This window comes from Zonotrichia leucophrys, chromosome 2 (assembly GCF_028769735.1).
Source record: "Zonotrichia leucophrys gambelii isolate GWCS_2022_RI chromosome 2, RI_Zleu_2.0, whole genome shotgun sequence".
Lineage (NCBI taxonomy): Eukaryota > Metazoa > Chordata > Aves > Passeriformes > Passerellidae > Zonotrichia > Zonotrichia leucophrys.
The window spans coordinates 72,123,756-72,145,022 of record NC_088171.1 but is presented as its reverse complement, the minus strand read 5'-3'; the positions used below and the strand labels follow the sequence as shown (position 1 = coordinate 72,145,022).

Sequence of the window (21,267 nt, the reverse complement as noted above, 5' to 3'; positions counted from 1 at the left end):
GTTTAGAAGAGAAAAAGCATGAATTCTCAATTTGCCTTAAGACTTTTGCTTACCAGCTTTGCTAACCTGATTTCAATACATTTGCTTACTTAAACATATTCACTCTAACACTGAACTATAAATATTCATATTAAAAAAATAATCAATTAAAAGAGCTTCTCAACCATCCATGTTTACATTACTTAAGTATCTGTAAAACTCTCCTAGCTCAAAAAATGAAACAACAACAAATACATTATTCTTGGCAGAGTTAATCACAGAAGAACTCTTTCCATCGTGACTATAGACGACTCATTCTTCAAATGGAAGAGGAATGAGAGGATTGATCCTCTGTTCTACCTTTGTACCACCAAGGATTACCAAAAGCTTACTCTGCTGCTGACATCACCACTGCAGAAATGGCAACAGTAAATAGAATCACAGCTTGTTTTTCAGAACTCCATCCTGCAAACTCACACACTTTCTCCTTCTTTACACATACACAGATCAAAATATTGTGCATGTATAGAAGTATGTGCACACAAACCTGTGTATAAAAAAGAGGAAACACTGGAAAACGCAAGCTGCAGAAAGTTACTTCTGACACACATGCAGGACTGGTGCTGCAGACTGTGAGCAAAGATATTCAGTAATTCATTCAAACATTGTCTGTTGCCCTCTAAGCACAAAACTTAAAGAGTAAAATTATATTTAATCAACAATAAGAACTTTCTCCAAGTCCTTTTAAATTCCTTGATTGTATTACTAAGTTTGTTGTAATTGCACATTCTGAAATTCTGCTCCATCTGGACTAGAAGACACATTACAGCTTTTCTGAATAGATAATTCAGTGCAATCTTTTTTTAACCTGCCTGTACTTTAAAAAGAATATACCATGATAAAACAGGTAACAATCAATGAAGAATTATACATAAAACATTGCCTACGCCCAAGCAAATTACTGATGGTATATACATTTTTAAAAAGCTCTTCCTGCTATGGAAAATGTTTTTAGGTTTTAAATAAATGAGTGTAGGGACAAAGCATTAAAAAGCATATTTGTTATAACCAAACATGATAAACACTTCATTTTTATGCTCTCATCTCTTTTTAATTAAATTTATTCGTTGGTTTGTGTGTTTGGCCTCAAAATTCTGAAAGTTTCCATCACTGCATTTTTATCTTTGATATTAAAACAAAGACAACCTGCCAACAACCAAATCCTAGAAAATGCTGCATGTTTAATGTATGTTGCAGCAGGAAAAAGCCTGGAAAGCAAATCCTAGAAACCACAAAAGCTGTGAGAAAAGACATTTCCTTAAAATAATTCGGGAGTAAAATCTGTAAAGAAAGACAAAAACTGCCATGTTTAGAAGTTAGCCCAGTCATTGGAGAGAGATGATGCTTACTTTAGAAGGAAGCTGTGAACAGAAGTCCCCATTTTCCTTCAGTAAACTCAGAAAAGGTCTAAGAGGAAAGGGGCCACCATGCAAAGAACCAGCCTCAGAGGTAATCAGTTCCAAATATGCACTAACATAAAAGGCTGCTTATGTGACATGGGTGCATCTAAAACAAGTAAGAACTTCTCCTCTCCAGTTCCTGCTCTTGCTTCTTAATAAAAAAAATTTCATCATGGGCTTGCAGAAATTTAGAGCCAAACAGAAGTCTGCAAATTTCTATTCACTAGCTACAAATGAAAAAAAGGGCAATGTTTTAACTATTCTCTTTTGGAACAACTGGCTATAAAAACAAGAAGCAGGGCACATCCACTCATCTGCAGAATAACACTGTATTCTCTATAAATACCTGAAAAAAGGAACTTACCCAGAAATGAGTACTTGGCAGTCTTTTCATTAACTGCATTTTTGTCTGGCAACACATTACAAGCAAATCCAGATCTACCATGGGAGCAAAGGTAGGTGCAATATCTATGTGAACAATAGATATCTCTACTCAGAAGTCTCTTGGGAAAACTGAAACTTTCGGAAGATCTGCAGTACAGATCAGGTCCATCCAAGCTCTGGCAATGCCATCCACTTCAGCACTATGGATGAGCTCAGTAATATCATGGAGGAACCAGCAAGATGTTGGGATTTTCTTTTCATCTCTTACCTGCAGCAAGCACCTATCTCGAAAAGTGTAGCCTATCAGTTTGTCCAAGTGCATCAGACACTGATGGTAGCGGACATGGTGGGTGAGCACAGGAAGCATCATTGCATGCTGAAAACACAAATGCAATAAGGAAAATCATTCAGCTTTAGTGTACAGAGAATTCAGTTGACTGAGCTAAAAATACAAATATTTCCCAATTGTTACAACTCTAGTATACTGTTCTGGTTTAAATGAGAAAAAAAAAATCAGTTTCCTATCCTTCACTTATCAAAGCACTTAATTAATCATATGTTTTAATCTCCACAGCCGCACCCGGACTAAAGGAATAAATACATAAACCCAGTCTTCAACTTAAGCAACTTCAATGAGGTAAAAAAATGTCTGGTCACCAGTAACAGCAAATTTCAAGAAGCTATGACTGAATACAACACTATATTTGTACCTTTTCATTGAACACCCTGCTTCAAAAATGAAGAAACACCGCTTCCCCTCTGCCTCATTACATTAAGGAAGAAACAGTTTACACCACTTTGGCCAGCTTTCACCAAACAACAGTAGGTACTCAATTTTCTAGTATAGTTGTGCCTTGCTTCACTTCCTTTTGAGGAAGAATTATGGGATTTTTGAAATGCTGTAGCCTGGCACATTTAATGTGCTAAAAAAATATAAGAAAGGTTGCTGTTTGTCTAAGAAACATACAATGCTCTCCTGTTGGGGAAAATATCAATAAAATTGAAAAAAAAACCAACAACTCTATTTTGTAACAATGGCAGTCCCCCTCTCTCAGTGTTTCTAAGGAATTCTCCACTAATACTGACTTTGGATGCATCTGGGTAGAAATAAGCAATTAGTATAGTTTATCAGTAGAGTACTATACCAAGTATGGTATCAACATCACAATTCTTGCATAAAAATGAAGAGAGAAACAGGAGAAATGCACGATTTGAAGACTTTTATGCACGTGACTGACTGTGAACTAGTTTTTTCTAGTTGTTCCTATTACTGACATAACATGAATATATTCAAAATAAAGGTGTGTTTTAATGGCATTAAAATCTGAGGGCTGTCACAATTAATTCAGAAAAAGGATTCTGTATGATTAGAGGAAATGAGTGTATAGCATGGAGAGAAGCAAGGAAAACAAGCACATGAAGTGGATGATGTATAATTTACAGAATAAATGCTGTTACAGATTTCTGCAGGTCACTAATGACAGAACAGCAGAAAATACAAACTGATCAATGTTACAAGATCAAAAATTAAGACTAACGAATGGCAAGACTTTCTGTTTAAGTAAAAGACCATGAAATTCCTGAGAACTAAACACAGGGCTGGAAGGTAATCACAGAATCATTCAGATTGGAAAAGACCCTTATGATGATTGAGTCCAACTGCTGAAGTAAACTCCACCAACTAAACCATGCTCCACAGACCTTTATAAATATCTTCAGGGATGGTGACTTCACCACCTTCCTGGGCAACCTGTTAGGATGCTTGATCACCTTATCTGCAAAGAAATTATTCCTAATATCCAATCTTAAACCCCCTGGGTACAACTTGAGACCATTTCCTTTTGTCCTGTCACTTGCTGCCTGGGAGGACACACCGTCTCCCACCTGGCTACACCCTCCTCTCAGAGAGCTGGAGAGAGTGAGAAGGTCTCCCCTGAGTCTTCTTTTCTCCCAGCTCCTTCACTTCTCATCGGACTTGTGCTGCAGACCTTTCACCAGCTCCAGTGTCCTTCTCTGGACGTGCTCCAGCCCCTCAATGTCCTTGTGGCTGTGAGGGGCCCAGAACTGGACACAGCATTCAAGGTGCAGCTTCAGCAGTGCTGGATACAGAGGACAATTCCTGCCCTGCTCCTGCTGGCCGCACAAGTGCTGATACAGGCCAGGATGCCCTTGGCCCTTGTGGCCACTTGAGCACCTGCCTGCCCATGTTCAGCCAGTTGTTGATTAGGAACTCTTCCCTGGTCCTTTTCTCTCAGATGAAATAACCAGCCAATGTGCAAGAAAGAGACTTCCTGGATCTCCAAATGGCAGAGAAATATAAAATCACTCCAAGTAGAATTAGCAATTGTTATTAGGAAGTTTTATTTTACCATGTCACTCATTTACAGTTTTTTGGGGGTATTTGTAAGAACATCCCTTTTATCTCCATATAAACTGTACAGGTGTGCTTCCTGTATGCTCCTTCAAGGAAGGAATTAATTGAAAAGCACCAAAACAACCAAACCTGAAACTGTTTCGCAGGACAACTGTGCTTCCCTGCCTCTACCTTGCACTGCACTAGACAGTCTCCTCAAGCAACGTTTAACATTCTTTACACCAAGACATGTGTCCCTGCATTTGAGGGAGCTACCAAGTTTCAGAATTTTATCAGCTGCAGTGCAATGAAAAAAGAACTGACAGACCCCTGGGAACACATAGAAAGACACTGACTCTTGAAGTTATACTGACAAAATGCTGCTTTCCTGGCACTAACTGATTGACTGATTCAATCAACACCCACCATCTTGGACTATGGCTACAGAATGTTTCTGATTTTTTACATATTTATGTCTATAGAAGAGATGCTTTTAAAATATGTATGATTTCAAACATTTTGCATGTCCTTTTCTTGCTGCAGCTAGCACAGCAAGGCAGAGACTCTCTCAAGGGCCCTCAGATAGTGCCCTCATCCCTCAGGACAGCAGGTGCTCCTGACCTGAAGCTACTAAGGGGACGCAGGTGAGCTGAAATATTTTGGAATACATGAGATGCTGAACACTCCACACTGCTGTTGAGAACTCACCAGCAACAATGGTGTGGGTGGAGAGGGGGAACAGAGGCGGTGTCTTCTCAGCATGGCCAGACCCTGCCACACTGTGTACTACGTGCTGCCCAGCTCAGTGGCCAAGTACTGCGCTTGATACACTGGGTAACTTCAAGTGAGCCTGTCAGAACTCAGACATTTTACACTTTTTTTGAACATTCCACTCACCATTTTTCCTCCCCTTTCAAGCAGTTCATTTTCAAGACAGCAAAGACCAGTGTCATTAGGGCTACATGGAACTCAGAGCAAGTATAAGCTATCTCTAGTGACTTAAAAGAGTTTCAATCTTTTAAACTGCAATGCTTTTAAAAGCAGTAGTTTTAAATCACTGCACTTGAGCTGTGCCCCCAGAGCTGATTTATGCGTGTTTAGTTTTAGTCTTCTTTAATCTGGGGAAAAGCATGTAGCAACAGCAGCAATCTTTCATTTTACAGACATACAGTTGCCTATTCTTGGCCTCTCTAAGAAATCAAATCAAAAGACCTTCATACCAGAATTAGCTGATTTAGATGCTACAGTTGCAAATGGGCACAAAAATTGTGAAACAGCTTTACTTTTATCATTCTTTGGTGTTTTGCTGTCCTTCAACAAAATGAAACAGGAATATTCAAGACATTAGGAGATGAATCACAAAAGATATGAATAACACAGAACAGTTTCAAAGTGCCTAAAATGGGAATTTACTCTGTTTACTTAAGCTATAGAAACATATACAGTTCACAATAGATTAGGGAATGGCTGTGATGTTCCTGAGCTATGCGAGGAGATATTGTGCCACTATTCTCCTTCTACTTAGAAGTATTAGTAGAATCACAAGAAATGTTTCAGATGGAAGAAAAGCAATTTTAGTTACCAGCATTTCTCTCACTCTAGAATTTTCCCCTTTGACTTCTAAGATTATAATGAAATTTCTACCTATACCCTTGCCTAGCAACCCCCCTAATTTATACTCCACATTCTTAAGCTAATATGAAGTTGCACACATTTAACTCTTAAATAACATCATGAAAGCAACTGCTAAAAAAAAAATGCAAGTATATCTCTAGTATAATTATTTGGCTGTTACTACTACTGAAATTTTACTAATACAAAATTAAATTAAAATTGCATTTATTCTTACCATATCACAAAGCTGGTTGCTGTCAACTGCTTCAGAATAGGATCTGACAGGGATATGTTCCTTAGAGATGTCATGCATATGAAACAAGAGTATCTGAAAGATACCTTTCTACTGAGGCTCACCTCAAAAGGTAATTGTGGCAGGGTTTCAGTTTTTTTACTTTCTTTTAAGTAAAAAGATACTTCTTCATGCTTTGCTGTAAAACTTGGGGTGTTTTTAAAAGCTATCTAAATAGAAAAATATAATAAAAATATGAATATAATATAATAAAAATATTAAAAATATAATAGATTATATAAAACCTGATGGATTAAGAGTTCCACACTAGACTCAACATTTGGCAAACCTCCAGCCTCAAACTGGCCATTCCTAACCTCTCTCCCTTGCACTAATCAGTCTCTGGCAGAGAATTTTAAATTACCTTTTTTGTGTGTATAGAAGGGGTGGACAGAACAACTAGAATAGTTCCCTAGATCAATAGATATTACTGAGGTATTAATTTCCATTTGGTTCCTCAGTCTTGAAGAAACCCTTGCAAAGGTAAATGGCAGCTACCAGGAAAGAAAATGCATCCCTCCGGTTCAGTTACCTGGCAGACATCAGAGCGTATCCCTGTTTTCCAGAAGCCCTGGCTGCTCAACTCCACTGTCACTTCACGTCTCATGGTGTTCTTCTGGCGGATTTTCTGCAGTGCTTCCTAAGCAGGGAGAGAACAAAGCTCCTGTGAAGAGCGTGCTACAGCAAAGCACAGCAATGCACACACCAGCATGTTCACAACACCCCTGTGAGGTTCAGTTTTGGTCAGCAGTTTCTAAGGCTGGCACAGATCTGATAACTCCCAGACTGGCAGGTGTGCTGCAATACAGGGTAGGCAGGGGATTTTGGTAGGGCAAGGAGAGAACAGAGGTGACTACATTTTCTTTGCTGCAAATGACAAAACAAACCAGTCCAACTCATACATCCTAGATGATACATGAGTAAGAAAGGTAAAGTCCCTTATAATGAAAGCACTTTCTTTACCAGATGTACAAAACAACCCCTTCATTCATGTCCATCACTGTGAGAACTCCTGGTCAGAACATTCAGAAGAAGCAAAACAAGCTTTGCTTTGTCATCTTGGCTACTTTGCAACAGCTCCTGCTCAGCTATGTCATTCTGCCCAGTCTGGGAAAGGGGTCAGCATTCACCAGTCCTGGAGACTATGCTGATTGCAATCCACCAATTTTATTTCAATAAAAATTATTAAATACACATTTTACCTTGACCACTGGCTATTTTGGTGGTGTGCAAACAATTTGTCTCTAGAAACCATGATAGGGTTTCTAGACACATTAAATCACTAAAAGATTTTGACATTATCATTAAAAGAAAATATTTTCTGTAAAAATGAAATGAAAGAAAAACAGATAAAATAAATCAGCCTGGGATTAGCATCTCTTGGTTCCAATACTATAAAGCCTTGGGGTGTGCAAGCTCCCCACGCAGCATGAACTAACCCCTCAGTGCTCTGCCTTCTTCTGAACACAAAGCTCTTCAAAGCTGCAACTTATCCTGCCTCTCCATCTCCTTTTCATTACAGGGCACTTGCTCAAAGCTCTCTCTTTCCAGCTCTCAGTTTGAAGCCTGTGAGCAGGCTGGGCAGAACAGGCTCTGTTTTCTGATTTGCAGAGACTTACAGAGTAGTTCCAACAGGTGCATCTGTCCAGACACAGATTCATCAAACCTCAGACACCTCAGTAAAAAGGTGCCTAGGGTAGGACGCTAGATAGCCCTGGTTCCTTTTATATTCAGTGAAGGGGATAAATGGCTTCAAAAATGCATTTCTCCCTCCACTGACTTCAAAGTGAGCCTTCAGGTCCTAATTTATGCACCTGCTGTAAACGCTCAAAGTTAGGTTAGAGGAACAAAGCCCCAGGCATGACCTTGTCACAAATAATATCATTGTACAGCCTCACAGTGGTGGATGACTGATGGCAGAGGGAACAGAGATGCTGCCAGCACTGCACCCCTTGTGCATTGTCAAAGGTGTGTCATTGAGTTTTCCTGAGAAAGGTGCTACAGTGTTTGCCAGACCTGGCTGTATTTCAATTTGACTGGCTCAGAAGCACTCCACAATATATGATTCATAATCTTTAAAAGCCCATGTACCAGTCAGGTAGTCCTACAGCTCCTTCTGAGTTACCGACACCTCTACTGACAAATATATAGATTATCCTCACATAAAGTTTCTGCTCCAGCCCTGTATGCCTCCCTCTTGGCAAACTACTTGTAAAACTCGTTATCTGAGATAATACAGCCTAGAAACAAAAATCAGCAGTCCCCAGCAAGTGCTAAATAACAAAGGAACATTTTATCTTCTGGAGCAAAATATCACCCCCTTACAAACAATCCACTACAATTTTACAAATGAGCTATCCATTACCCCTTAATGAAAATATGCCCATAAAACAATGATCTTCTGCTTGCTCTGTGTGTAGTTGTGGCAAACAAAATCACCTCTGTAGGGACAAATCTTTTTTTCCCTTTACAACTGTGGCACAGTTCAGTCACAATGTTGTGGGGTTTTTTGTTTTTTTTCTCCATTTACAAGTAAGGAAGGCAAAGGCTTATTTAATATCAGCATAAATAAAATGTTTACCAACACTATTGCTCACACAACAGCATACTATGCTTTGCAACAATGAAATAATTAGGTTCAATATCATATGTATCAAACACTTTCTGCAACCAAAAGCAATTCCAAAAGTGCAATTTCTGAAACTTCCCCAATAAACTGGAGAAGTCTCAGGAACCACACTCCATGATTCTCAAGCATCATTCCCAAGGTAGTCTATGATTTTATGAATAATTAGTATTTCTAATGAATAAATAAAAATACAATACCACTTAATTAAATACCATCCTGTACTCGAGAAGTTAATCTCTCCTCTGTGTATTCTTTACTCAGTTGTCAAATTAAGAGTGCCCGATAGACATGCACCAGACAAATTCAAAGCTTCAGTCCATGGGTTTATAGAAATAGGTTGGTTTAGGCTATATTTAGGAGCCTTTGTTTTTCTGCTTTTAATTCCCAATTGGTTGAGCATCTGCAGTTAGGAAATGCTTATTGCTCATCACTTTGCAGGAAAAAAACAAAATGAGAAAAATATCTTGTCTATCATACAACAACCAGATGATTTCAAGTCAAAGATCCTAAGCAATGTCACTATACCACCTAATAAATTATGGTTTATGCACACAAGCATGGCAGCTTTTATTTCAGAAGAGAAATGTTTAAAATTATGAGCCAGTTAAAAGTACATTATGAAATAAAAATTCCTTCTCTATGCTAATTCTTGAAACCATTAATGGCAACAGCTATAAAGAAGTTATGGTTCCATAACAATAATTTCTATAATTGGGTAAAAAACTTGCAGCAGTCTGACAGCTGAAAAAAGGAAAAAAACCTCCATTCAATAACAAGCATAGATAAAAATAAAATCTCTGTAAAGAGTCTGGAATGGAAATGTTTTGTAAAGGATTTCTATTGTTTCCATAAACAGGGCAGTCATATGGCTTTATTCCATCCCAAATTACAATGTTCAATTATCAATTATAGGAAGGTCCAGAATACCTCTCTTTGTGATAATTTCTGTTTATCAGCCTGTTTGACTTTGGGACTATTAGCCAGCAGGTGACGCAGCTTCACGTAACTCTTCCACAGCTTTTGGTATCTGAGGGACAAAACCAGAAAACAAGTATTTTGGTCAGCGAACAGAAGTGTCTCTCTCCCCCTGTTTGTCATTAGGAACACACCAGCTGCTAATAATGCACACAACATACACGAAGAATGTCTACAAGCACCTCTTTGCTACAGAAATAAAATAATCTCAATGTACTTTCTGATAGGTGGCAGTGCCTGGGTAGCTGCTCAAGCAGGGTGGGCCTGGAAGCAGAGAGGAGGCATTGGTGCTCAGAGTGACGTAAAGAACAGCCAAGACCCAGGCAGACCCCAGGTCTCCCAGATCCTCACCCAAAGGGCCAACTCTGTATGCTGAAAAGATGTGCCTGCCCCTTAACTCAATTCAGGCAGATGAAAACTCCTTCTTCTCCACACTCCTACTTATCTCTCACTGCAAAGGAGTAGCACCCTTTCCCAAGGAAGTGTCTGTCCTTACATCAGCTCAAACATTTCAGTGAAGCACATAAGAAGAGCTCTACAAGTCACACGCAACGTGAAGTTACTCTATGAAAAGTGAAAAGAAAGTTTTGCTCCCTATGAATTTCCACTGAATCGAAAGAGCAATTCAAGTTATTTCTGTGATTGGCACATACTTAAGTTTTCTGGTTTTCTCCAACCATCTAGCCTTTTCTTATTTTGGCAGTGTCTAATTACACATGAGCCCCAATTACAATGTTTTCCTTGGCGGGAGTCCCTCAGTGATCTAGCACAAACTTTCATCAAATTTTTAAGAAATTACTCCATTTGAAGACAACACCCCAACATTATATTCAGCTGCAATTGACCAACAGTTTCAAAAGTTACAGTGGGAGGAGCAACACAGAGAATTGTGACAGGGACCCTGTGTCCTTAAGAAATGTGGACTCTGTCCTTAGGACCCTGTGTCCTTAGGTTGTCCTTCAGGACAACCATAAATCAGATTTTGAATAGGAAACAGAGAATTAGAGGCTAGAGGAAAGAAGTTTACCCAAGTAAATTTTTACATGTATTTACATTATAAAAGACAATCTTCCCCAGCAACAACTTAGAGCAGTGGTTTTATTAGGAAGTTCTCATATTAGTGGCTTAGCAGTCAACAAAGCAGCAGCTCTTTTACTATTTCATAATCTTCCCAGCCTCCCGCATTCACAGATACATAAACAAATCTTTTCTTATTGGCATTTTTTTCCCTAGGTATTTCTCTGCAGCATTCTTGAATGTATACTCTCTGCCTCTGGAGATACTGATATTTTTTAAGTCTACAAATACATCTGAAATAGTCAATACATAGATTTTTCTCATGCTCCATTCACCACACTTTTGCAATCTGCAGAACAGCACATCTATTTTTGACAAATCATCATCCAAAAAAGAAAAATTAGTTAATGAACAAATCAACCAAAAAAAAACCAAAAACCAAAAAACACCACAAATGCCTAGAGGAAGTTTCAACCGAAAACCAAGAACCTGAAACTGTGATCTACAATTCATATTTTTCTGCAAGTATTGACAAGGGTGAAACAAGCTTTGTTATTGCAATTAAGTTGGAGAATTAATAAACATATTACCATTACAAAAAAAATGTGTATGAGAACATCACAAAGAAAAGACACATTAGAGGAAAATCTGTTCTGTGATGCACACACATCAGAGTTCAGCTTGACATTTATGACAGCACCACAGAGGTCTTTCACAAAAATTGCTTTGTTACTTTGATAAAACAAAACATACCTGTGTTCTGTAAGCAGCTCTGAGGTTAAAACTCACCACAAAAAACAAACCCGCATGTAAATTTTAAAGAAAAGAAAATAAAAATGTGTGGGAAGAACAATTTTTGTCTCTTTATACTATTTTCAATGAAAATACTAGAACTTGACAGCAATAAATTCAGCATCAAAGTAGAGATAATTCTTGTATTTTTGGGTCTAATTATTTCCTTTTTATGGACAACAAAACTAAAAGATAAAGAGATATATTTTTAAGATAAAACTAATGATCAAAGCCAAAAAAATCCATTTTGTTATCTGAATTAGCACCCAACATTCCTACTTCCTACCACTTTGGATTTAAAATCCTCAGCATGCAGTTGCAAAACAATACAAATGTCATACATGCACATGAGTGTTTGGGCCTCAAAACTGCAGATCTGTTGAGCATTTGCACACAAATTATCCTCTCTTTCTACATTTTTGTTTTTAGTATTGTTGCTGTTACTGTTTATTTTCTTGTCTCATTGCTGTTTCCAGTAAATAATTTTTCTCTCAGCCTGTGATCTCTGCTTTTTTGTGTCTCTCAATGGAAGGAGTGGCCTGTGGTTCTCTCATTAGTGGGAGTACTTAATTGGGGAATACCATTTTTAAACTACTGCATTGAGGAAAAAGACAACCTTAACTACACATACACCAGAGACAGGCCTTATACTGTCATCATGCAGAAAGCAGATGCCTCAGTCACTGGAAATATTCTCTGAAATAGTCAGAGGTTAAGAAAAGAACTGGGAAGAAAATCCATTAATCACTTTTGCGTCCTTTCTTCAATCCACAGTGAAACAACATTTCTTGGTCTGCCTGAAGTACTGATTCCCTCTACATTCCTTCTCTACATTCCTCCCAAACTCTAACAGGATATAAAAAGCACAGAAAAGAGCTTCCAACCAAGGAAATACTATGTAGACATGATCCTTCAAAGCACAGAAAGAGATGATTAAGTAGGATATAGCAGTATGCAAGAAACAAACATCATGAAGTAATCAAACAGAAAATGGCTATATTATTCCTTATTAGATGTGAGACCTAAAGAGCATCTAATTAAACAATCAAGCAGCAGCTCTGAAATAAAAATCATTACTTTTGCATATGATGCACAGCAGTACTGGTGAAGTGATTATCTGAAATCTCCCTGTCAGTCGCATAAGACTCAAACAGTGATTTGAGAAATTTTAAAATATCCATTCAGGGCTGTTTAACAAAATTACCTAAATACATCCTCTAGTTCATAAATCTATATGCTGCAGACATTAGGAAGCCTGGGTAACTACTTGTCTTTCTCTGCCTTCCTGTTACACTATTCTGTCTCTGAAAACCTGCCACTGACCTCTCAGAGAAATAACATGGAGCTTGAGGAACCACCTTTGGCTGGACCCAGAAGAGCTGTTGTCAGGTTAAGAAGTTTCATACCACACATGCACGCATATTTACTTCAGCAGATCCTGAACTATTCCAGAGAAAAAGTTACGCCTCGTATTTTCTAATTTGCAGGAGCTTGTGTCCGATACCATAAGTGCTAAGCTTTATACTGGACTCAACTAAGCACATAACCAAGCCCTATTTAAGGCACAAATGACAACAGTAATGAGTTCCTGAACAAAAGAAAGAAGGAAAAGCATCTTACTGAGGATCTCCAGCATAACTGAGTTGAGCAGGTCGTATCCCAAAGTGCACAATAATAGGGAAAGTAATTACATCAGGATTGAATTGTTCGCGGTCTAGTTGATCAATACGAACTGAGCTGGGCTTCTAGGAGAAAAAACACCAAAATACAACTAAATTGACAGCAGCTCCATGGAAGATTTACTGCCTCAAGCCCACACTATCCAGGAAACATGAAGCAACAACATTCCAAACTTGGTAAGATGCACATTAAACTAATCATTAATACTATTATAAACATTTGGCAACAACAATAACTGAAACAAAGTTAATTGACCTAACACTCAAAGAAAAAAAAACCAAAAAGGCCTTTTATTTTAAACGTTCAGAAATTTACTGTTTCCAAGAACTTGAAACAACTTTCTCTGGTCAAGCATCATACCAGAAATAAAAATTAGGATTAGCATTCTGGTGTCCAAAAACCCACATGCCTGAGCAGTTTGCTAAGATCAGTTTACCTCTCTAATTTTAGTTCATGATTTCCCAAAGCAAATAAAGGCATTATTAGATCCATTCAATCACACTGACTAAACAGCATAAAAAAAAATCTGTCACACTACTCTCAGAAAAGGCTCCTAGGCTGATGTGTACAAGGAGGAATATAGTCTTGTATAATGAGGAGACTTTTGCCCTTTTAACAGTTCAAAACAGAAGTTCTTTTCATTGTTAAAAAGGACAGTGCAAAAGAAGGCAACTTCTGCTTCAGCTCTCTGAACGCAGAGAGTAAGTAATTACTCGTCACTGTGGCAGACATGCTGCTCACAGAGCTTTTGATCACTTACCCAGCATATTTAAAAACTCAGCTGAAGGTGCACAGTTTGTCTCCAAGTAAACAACTTCTCCATTACCTGTCAAGCTGCTTTGTAATGTGCCTGCTTTCTCCCCCCTTTGCAATCAGCTGGATGGGGCCAATATATTTTGCTTGTCTTGGGTTTCAGAAAAAGGGCATTACTTCTAGTTACCTGCATCTCAGAACTTCTCATTTAGCACTGTAAAGATGCACTCAAAGATGAGTTTCAGTGTTACAGAAACAGTTCTCACCATTTTCTTCACAAAACAATAAAAACTGTGTCACGAACAAAGCTTTTACCCTCCAAACCACCTTGGTAGAACTGTTCACAGGAATAATTTTCTGCAGGGAAAAGCAAAGTCAATTCTACATATGGCCACAGTTCAACCTATTCTAAAAAAAACCAAAAAAAAACCTCTTACTTAAATACTTGGCTTTCAGATAAAGAAATATTTTCCAAGGGAAAATGCTTATCAGCTTCCCTGCAGACAAGATGACTGAACATAAAGTTACATCTCCCCAGGCAAAAAAAAACAGAGGAAAAAATAAAAAAAATACATTTATGTTAGTTAATAGTTAACTTACTTAAATTAGTTAGTTAAAGATGATGGTTTCACAAAAAAAAAAAAAAAAGAAAAGAGAAAAAAGGTCTTCCCCACAACACTTCTTATAAAAAAGGGTTACAACAAAAAAAGCCCTAAAGAAAATAATGGGTAAGATTTGTACCAGACAGAATGTTGTCCTCTAAACAAGAGCTTAAAAGTCCTGCTTTTTAAGGACTAGGTTAATTTTATTTTTAGGGAATTGTTTTTTGTTTTTTTTGGAGATTGCACAAAACCAGCTTGAGAAGTTTTTGTCTCCTCATAAGTTGTTTGTTGGTTCTCCCTACTCTTAATATTAAATTAAGGAAATTCTCCCATCTCTGTAGCCCTTAAAAAAGCAGCCTTGATACACCACTCCTCTGAGAACCAGGTCATCAAAATACAACTAACAGAATATTAAACAATAATTGTTTAATATTACTCAACATATCAATTATAATCAATACAATTAAAAAAATACAGGCACAATTTAGATACCTCAACAGAGGCAATGAACTACTCATAAGAGCAAAAAGGACATCTTTCCCTATGCATGCAGCAGGGTCTGTGTTAAATGTGTGACCTCAGGACTGCTCAAAACCAGACTCCTCTTCATTTCCAAGACAGTTCCTTGCAGTCGTCAATCAGTTACACAGCTGTTCACAGAGAGCTGACAGCAACCAGACAAAAGAACTTCTCCAAGACCTAATCACAACTGCTCCCTCACTGACAGCTATGAGAGGGGTGTAGCTGGGTTATGCTTTTTTATTTCATCATGAACACCAGCCTCCTCTCCTGTGCCCTTTCTGAAGGTTAACTGAACAAACAGCAACATAAAGAAACATGGAGTATAAATTGCACACCAGCAGACAGGATGCAAGCAAATTAGATGTTATTCTTCCAGAGCTTTCTCCCTGTGCTCTATTAAAAGTGCTTTGATAGACTATCCAATAATCACAACCTTCCCTTTAAAGTCACATCAAAACCAAAGAAATTCTAACAGAACAGAGGCCTGTTATTTTTGTTTCCTACTCCAAATCTCATCAATCAAGGCTCTGCTGACATTAGAACAAAACATGAAATAGCATGCAGATGCAGTACAGAAGTATATTAATATATACATATTTCTACGTAGTAGTGAGAAAACCATCAATATTTTAGGAAGAATGAAGTATGAAAGACTATTAAAATTTGTGAACTTCTAAATCTATTCAAACACAAAGTTACACTGAACTAATGAAACACCACGAATAAGCAAAATAATTTTAAATAATGCTGAAATACTGTTAGTTGTTAAAGTGGGATTCATATCCTATTATACGTTTTTTCCCTTCTCCATATTGCACATACATATACCTCACACTGAAAAAAAAAAATAAAACAAACACATAAAATCTAGATTTGATCATAAGAGGAATTATTATTTCTGAAAAGATGCTGTGCAAAAAACCAAGATTCTGTGTTTTTACTTTGTTGTTTCAAGTGGATATAATTGAATTGAAGAGCTGTCATTTTTTAAAACAGTTTCATATTGTCTCTCCAACAGAACTGTTTTATCTTCCAATGCTGTAAAATGCATAGGTAATAGTTTCATACTCTGTTTTTCACTTACATTCATAATCAGTCCAATATGCTGCAATGTACAGGAAAAAATCCACAAACTAAGAAGAATGTCATTGCAATCTTGAGAGAAAAGACACGTTCTAATGATGCCATTATAACATGACATTTCAAAGCGCTACAGATTTCTTTTATGCTTACATATTTTGATGTCCACACGTCTCTAAAGACGCTGCCTTGTAGAATGCAAGGTTTGCCAGCAGAAAATCACACAAGATCTCAGAATTAACGCTATGGCTCACAAATCACACTGCTTTGTACATACAGACATTTAGAGTTCTGTGACACAAGCAAGAACGCATATGCGTTCCTCCATGCTAAACAAAAAAGGGAGTTTTCAGCTAGCTGAAATCAGCATATCTTCAGCAAAATAACTGAAGTTATATCAATGCATAGCATTTAGACACTGGCAATTGTGGAAAGGCTTGTACCTTGTATCACAGAAACCACAGGCAAGTTAAGGCTGTTCAGGTTTTCTAACCATTTCTATTATGGGATTCTCGTTTAGCAACCATTTTAAGCAGCTGAGGTAGAATTTTCCATAGTGAGGGTTCACGTGTATTTATGTATTTTATGTTTCCAGAAACAGCCTAATTTTCTTGTTGTTTCAAAAGTTTTACTTCACTCAGAATGAAATCGGGGGAAAATAATCTGACCCAAGTTGTTATTAGCTTATTAAGCAGTTTAGTAACGTTATGCTGCCATACTTGAAAATGTGAACTGGAAAAATGTATTTAGCATGTCACCCTGCTTGCAGTTCGGGGACGGATTTTTCAGTAGAAAAACTAGATTCCTTCTTAGGCAGGGTACCAAGTTACACTTTTTCTTCAGAAACTAAGAATTTCTGCTACGAGCAAAGGAGGAAAATGAAGTCAGAAAAAGAAAGGTATTACTACTGACAAAGCTGCATGTTGGTCTCAAATATTAGGTCCAAAATATGCCTCTAAGATACTCTTTTGGACATTCATCTACTCTTGTGACCCACATTTCTTAAAAGAATAATGGGCTGAATTCACATACACACCGGAGTTGAAAGGAGCTGTGTTCAGAAAACAAGTGCTTTAAAATACCAATTGTTCCAAAAATAATAAGGCCACAGGGGTTTCAAACTAGGTACTGAAAATGATTACATGCATTAATTAACGTACACAAAATTCCTCAGTGTGAGTGAGAGCAGCACAGAAACAACGTGGAAAAAACTACACGGGCAGAAAACACCTTTTCCATATTCAAGCCAGTGTTTGGACAGCACACATTAAACAGAGCTGTCAATAGGGGGTCAAAAGAGGAAGGGAAAAGTAAATAGCAAATAGTTACTATTTCTCTGGTGCTGTGTCTGGGAAAAGAGAATGAGATCATGCACATAAAGAGTGTCTGAGAAAACAGGAAAGTTTTACACACATCAAATATAGCTCTTCCTTTTAACATGCACATTGAAACAGTGCCCATCTGAAAATATACCCTTTAGTACAGAAGCAGAGGGGACAATTCAGTGTTGGAACCAGTTAATAAATTGTTCTTATTGCAATCTGCAACTGCCACTGGTCACTTTTTCCTGCTCTATTTTATCCTGTAACAAACTCTCTGAAAGAAGACAGGTACATGTCACTGGATTGTTCAAAAAACCAAAAAATTGTTTATTTGTTCTACCATGCCAGGGCTGGTAACGATCATCCCTTTGCATTCTTCTGCATATTTCTGCCATTCCAGTTCTTCCCACTGAAGCATGTTGGCAATCTCCTCTTCAGGCACCAGAGCTTTACTGCATCGTAACAAGTAGAGGAGAATCTGATGCATTGAGAGTACTTCTTTTCCTCCATCTTAAAATCATAAATAAAAAAATACATATTAGAGATTCATTCCTAAAGCATGAGCATAAGAGAAAATATGCAGAACACAAAGCGTTTGTATGAACAAAATAAAATGCAAAATGCTTATATGATTTGACAAACATGAAGGCAAATGTTTTACTGATGAATACTGCTCACACAAAAACATAATTGCTAAACTAAAGCAGTAACAGTAATGGTGGCAAGAGTATCAGTTCCATCATACTGTAAACTTGAAGTTCCTAACTTGCCTGAATAAACTTTAAAATGAGTAAGCAGAACAATCAGATATGCTGTCCAGTTATACCTTCCTTTTCACAATTTTATCATTCTTTTCACAACAGCAGTTAAGAAGCCTTTAGGCGTTAGGCAGCTTTTTTCAAGTACACTCAAAATTTTACAGGATACTTCTGGATGGATGTAGTAAGCTATCCCTGCACTTTAAACTCATCTGTAGTGCTTACATACCATAACTGCAGTAATGAAGACTAAAGAGCCTCATGCTGTCTTGTCTCACTAAATGAATCAAGGGCATGTGAAAATTACTTAACACCTCTGAGTTCCCAGGAAAAATGCACAGCAAAGGCTCCTTGTAATAAAAGAAGACACTGTAATCTGCCTGGCTACCTGAAGCCAGGTATAGATGTGAATATGCAAACAGGGAAGGTGAGTGATGGTTCTGACAAATCACCACTCAGTGATCATTCAGACCACTGACTATTCAAATCCACTAAGTCTGCTCATGTCAGTGAAAAGTCACTGCATGTTCCCACAATGCTTTAATTTTGACATACATCTCTCTAATTCCCTCCCTTAATAACAGGGCTAATTTGCAGGTATGGAAGAATCTTTGCATTTCAGCCCCACAGAACACAAATGCTGATTTTCCTCTCTCAAGGAGCAGATACAATTGAGTCCAGTCACTGAGAATATTCTCTCTATCACTACACCCACACAGAGAAACGGTGACAAACCAGGAGTAAAACCTCAGAGCAATACAGGGGACGACACCACAGCACAAGGAGTGTGATCCCAGGCATGATGGAGAAGCCTTGCAGAGCTGCTGCACAAGAGCAGCACTGTGTAAGATGATGTCCTCTACAAGGCATGTGAGGAACCAAGCCCTTCTCTTACTTCTGCTGGGAAAACAGCACTACTGCACAGAAATGATGACAGGCAATGGTGTAACTTGGCCTCTCAGAACAGCTAACTCACCCAAACTCCAAGATGGAATCTTAAGTGGGGAAAATACACCCCTGACCTCACTGAAAATAGAAAACACTTCTAAATAGCTACAGGGACAGATTTTCAAATGTGCAAAGTTTTCCTTCAAATTAAAGGGGGACTCCACAACAACTGGATTATACTCTTACACAAGAGGTAGCTCCCACCCACCAATCACTAAAATGTAAGTGTATCCTTACCCATGGAAGATTATGTACATGTTGCTACAGATGGTTGTGCTAAGTGCAAGTCAAAGACTCTTTCTAAATCAGAATATGAAGTACTTAGGACCTCAAATGTGTTTTTCCTAGGCTTTTTTTCTCTGAATATATTTATCATCATAAAAACCTATGAAAATTAATACAATACAGCAACTGTTCTGCATGCTGTGAATCTCAGTAAACCGGATATGACTAGGTCAGAGCTACTCTAAGGCCTGTGTCTAAGAAAATCCACACAGAAAACCTGACATCCCAAACCTCATTATTTTTAGACAATGTTAGGAAAGTAAGAAAGAAAAAGTAGAAGGGATGGGAAATCAGCAATTCATTCCTATCTTTAAAGAGAGAGCTGATGGATGTGCGGAGATCTGATGCACCAACATCTTCTTTGATTAGACTTAAGAAGTGTTCTGCAAACACACCTGAAGGAAATAGATTTCCACTCTCTGAAAATTAAAAATCTTCAAGGATACTTCAAAAAATAATCAATAAAAAATGAAAGCTTGATTAAAAAAAACAACCTGTCAAAAAGATGCTAAAAGGCAACTACATATCCAGGAATATCAGAAAAAAGACATTTTTTAAAAAGAGTTAGAAGGCTGGGGACCTTAAAGAAGATGCAGCACACATACACAGGAATACATATTACAGAGACTTATCTCTCCCTATCAGTAAACAACCCAACAGCACAGAAAGAGCTAACTTCTAATCTAAAATTAAAGAAAAAAAGTCAGAATATTAAAACCCTTAACAGGAATGCACCCTCAAGCTACACAAACTAGGCAGGACAAACTTGTTCTCATTTTGTGATGAGGTCAAGTTAATCAGCCACATGTGGCTTGATGGCTTATTTTGTAAATTGCTTCAGCAAAACCAAATCAATGTTTGCTAGCAAGCCTCAGAGCTCTGCTTCTGATTGAGTACTGTGTATCCAGGAAGGAACAACAATTAGAAATAGTCATCTAGCCATCAGTTCTCTCCACAGTAACAAGCCAAAACTCATTTTGCACCAGCTATAATTAATATCCCAATAAAATTTCAAAGCCCAGACCAGAAAGCACCTCCAGGTCACAGCCCTCTTGATGAAGGCTGTTCCTTATTTCATCTGCACCCTAAATCCCACAGCTGAAACACATCCTTCTGTCCACACAACCCTCCTGCCGTGATCCTCCAATCACTGTGATCCTCCAATCACTGGCAGGATCTCAGCAGGACATTTTCATTGGAGCCATGACATTTACATCAACTGAAAGCCTGTCCTGGTGTCTTAGGATGCATTAAATGCCTACGTAAGCCGTCCGCTCAAAATGAGTGCGATGCTCCACATGGAATCTTGTCCTCTGCTGCCAGGCCAGGGTTGAACTGCACAGGAATGATGGCTTTTGTCTTTCACTATTTGCTACAAGGTCTAAGCTTGCAGTAGGATAAAGAAACTATCAGAAAAACATGCTTGGGGGTGCCAGTGATGCTGACCCTTGCACATCAAGAACTGTGATCTAACCACGTGGTACCCTGAAGAGCTGGGGCCACATGAAATGTGTAAGATTAGATAACAGCACTCCTCAAATGTCACAGCTCCATCACAGGGCTGGAGCAAGGAGGACCCAGCACTGCCTAAAATGACTACACACACAAAAGCTGGAAGCAAGACTTAGCCTGCCCATCTGAATCTCAGTTCTGAGTAAACCATCCACATTGCCAGCAAGCATTGAAGACTTCAGGTAAAAGCACCAGATCTCTGCACTGACTGAACTATTTGACTTGCAATAAAGGGGTTTTTAGTGGAGGATTTTCTTCTGGGGGATAGGGTTGTTTTCTGTTTTGCTTTTGGTTTTTTTATAAGATTTTT

General features: G+C 38.1%; 1 protein-coding gene across 1 annotated transcript in view; it reads right to left on the bottom strand.

The window, feature by feature from the left end:
- DROSHA (drosha ribonuclease III) overlaps positions 1-21,267 on the bottom strand; it is a 73,722-nt gene that overhangs the window by 29,978 nt on the left and 22,477 nt on the right. The window contains exons 13-17 of the mRNA XM_064705441.1: positions 17,795-17,964; positions 13,116-13,240; positions 9,639-9,738; positions 6,615-6,722; positions 2,092-2,199 (exon numbers count right to left, since the gene is read on the bottom strand). Of these exons, the coding sequence (XP_064561511.1) occupies positions 2,092-2,199; positions 6,615-6,722; positions 9,639-9,738; positions 13,116-13,240; positions 17,795-17,964 (611 nt within the window). The remainder of the gene's footprint in view (positions 1-2,091; positions 2,200-6,614; positions 6,723-9,638; positions 9,739-13,115; positions 13,241-17,794; positions 17,965-21,267) is intronic.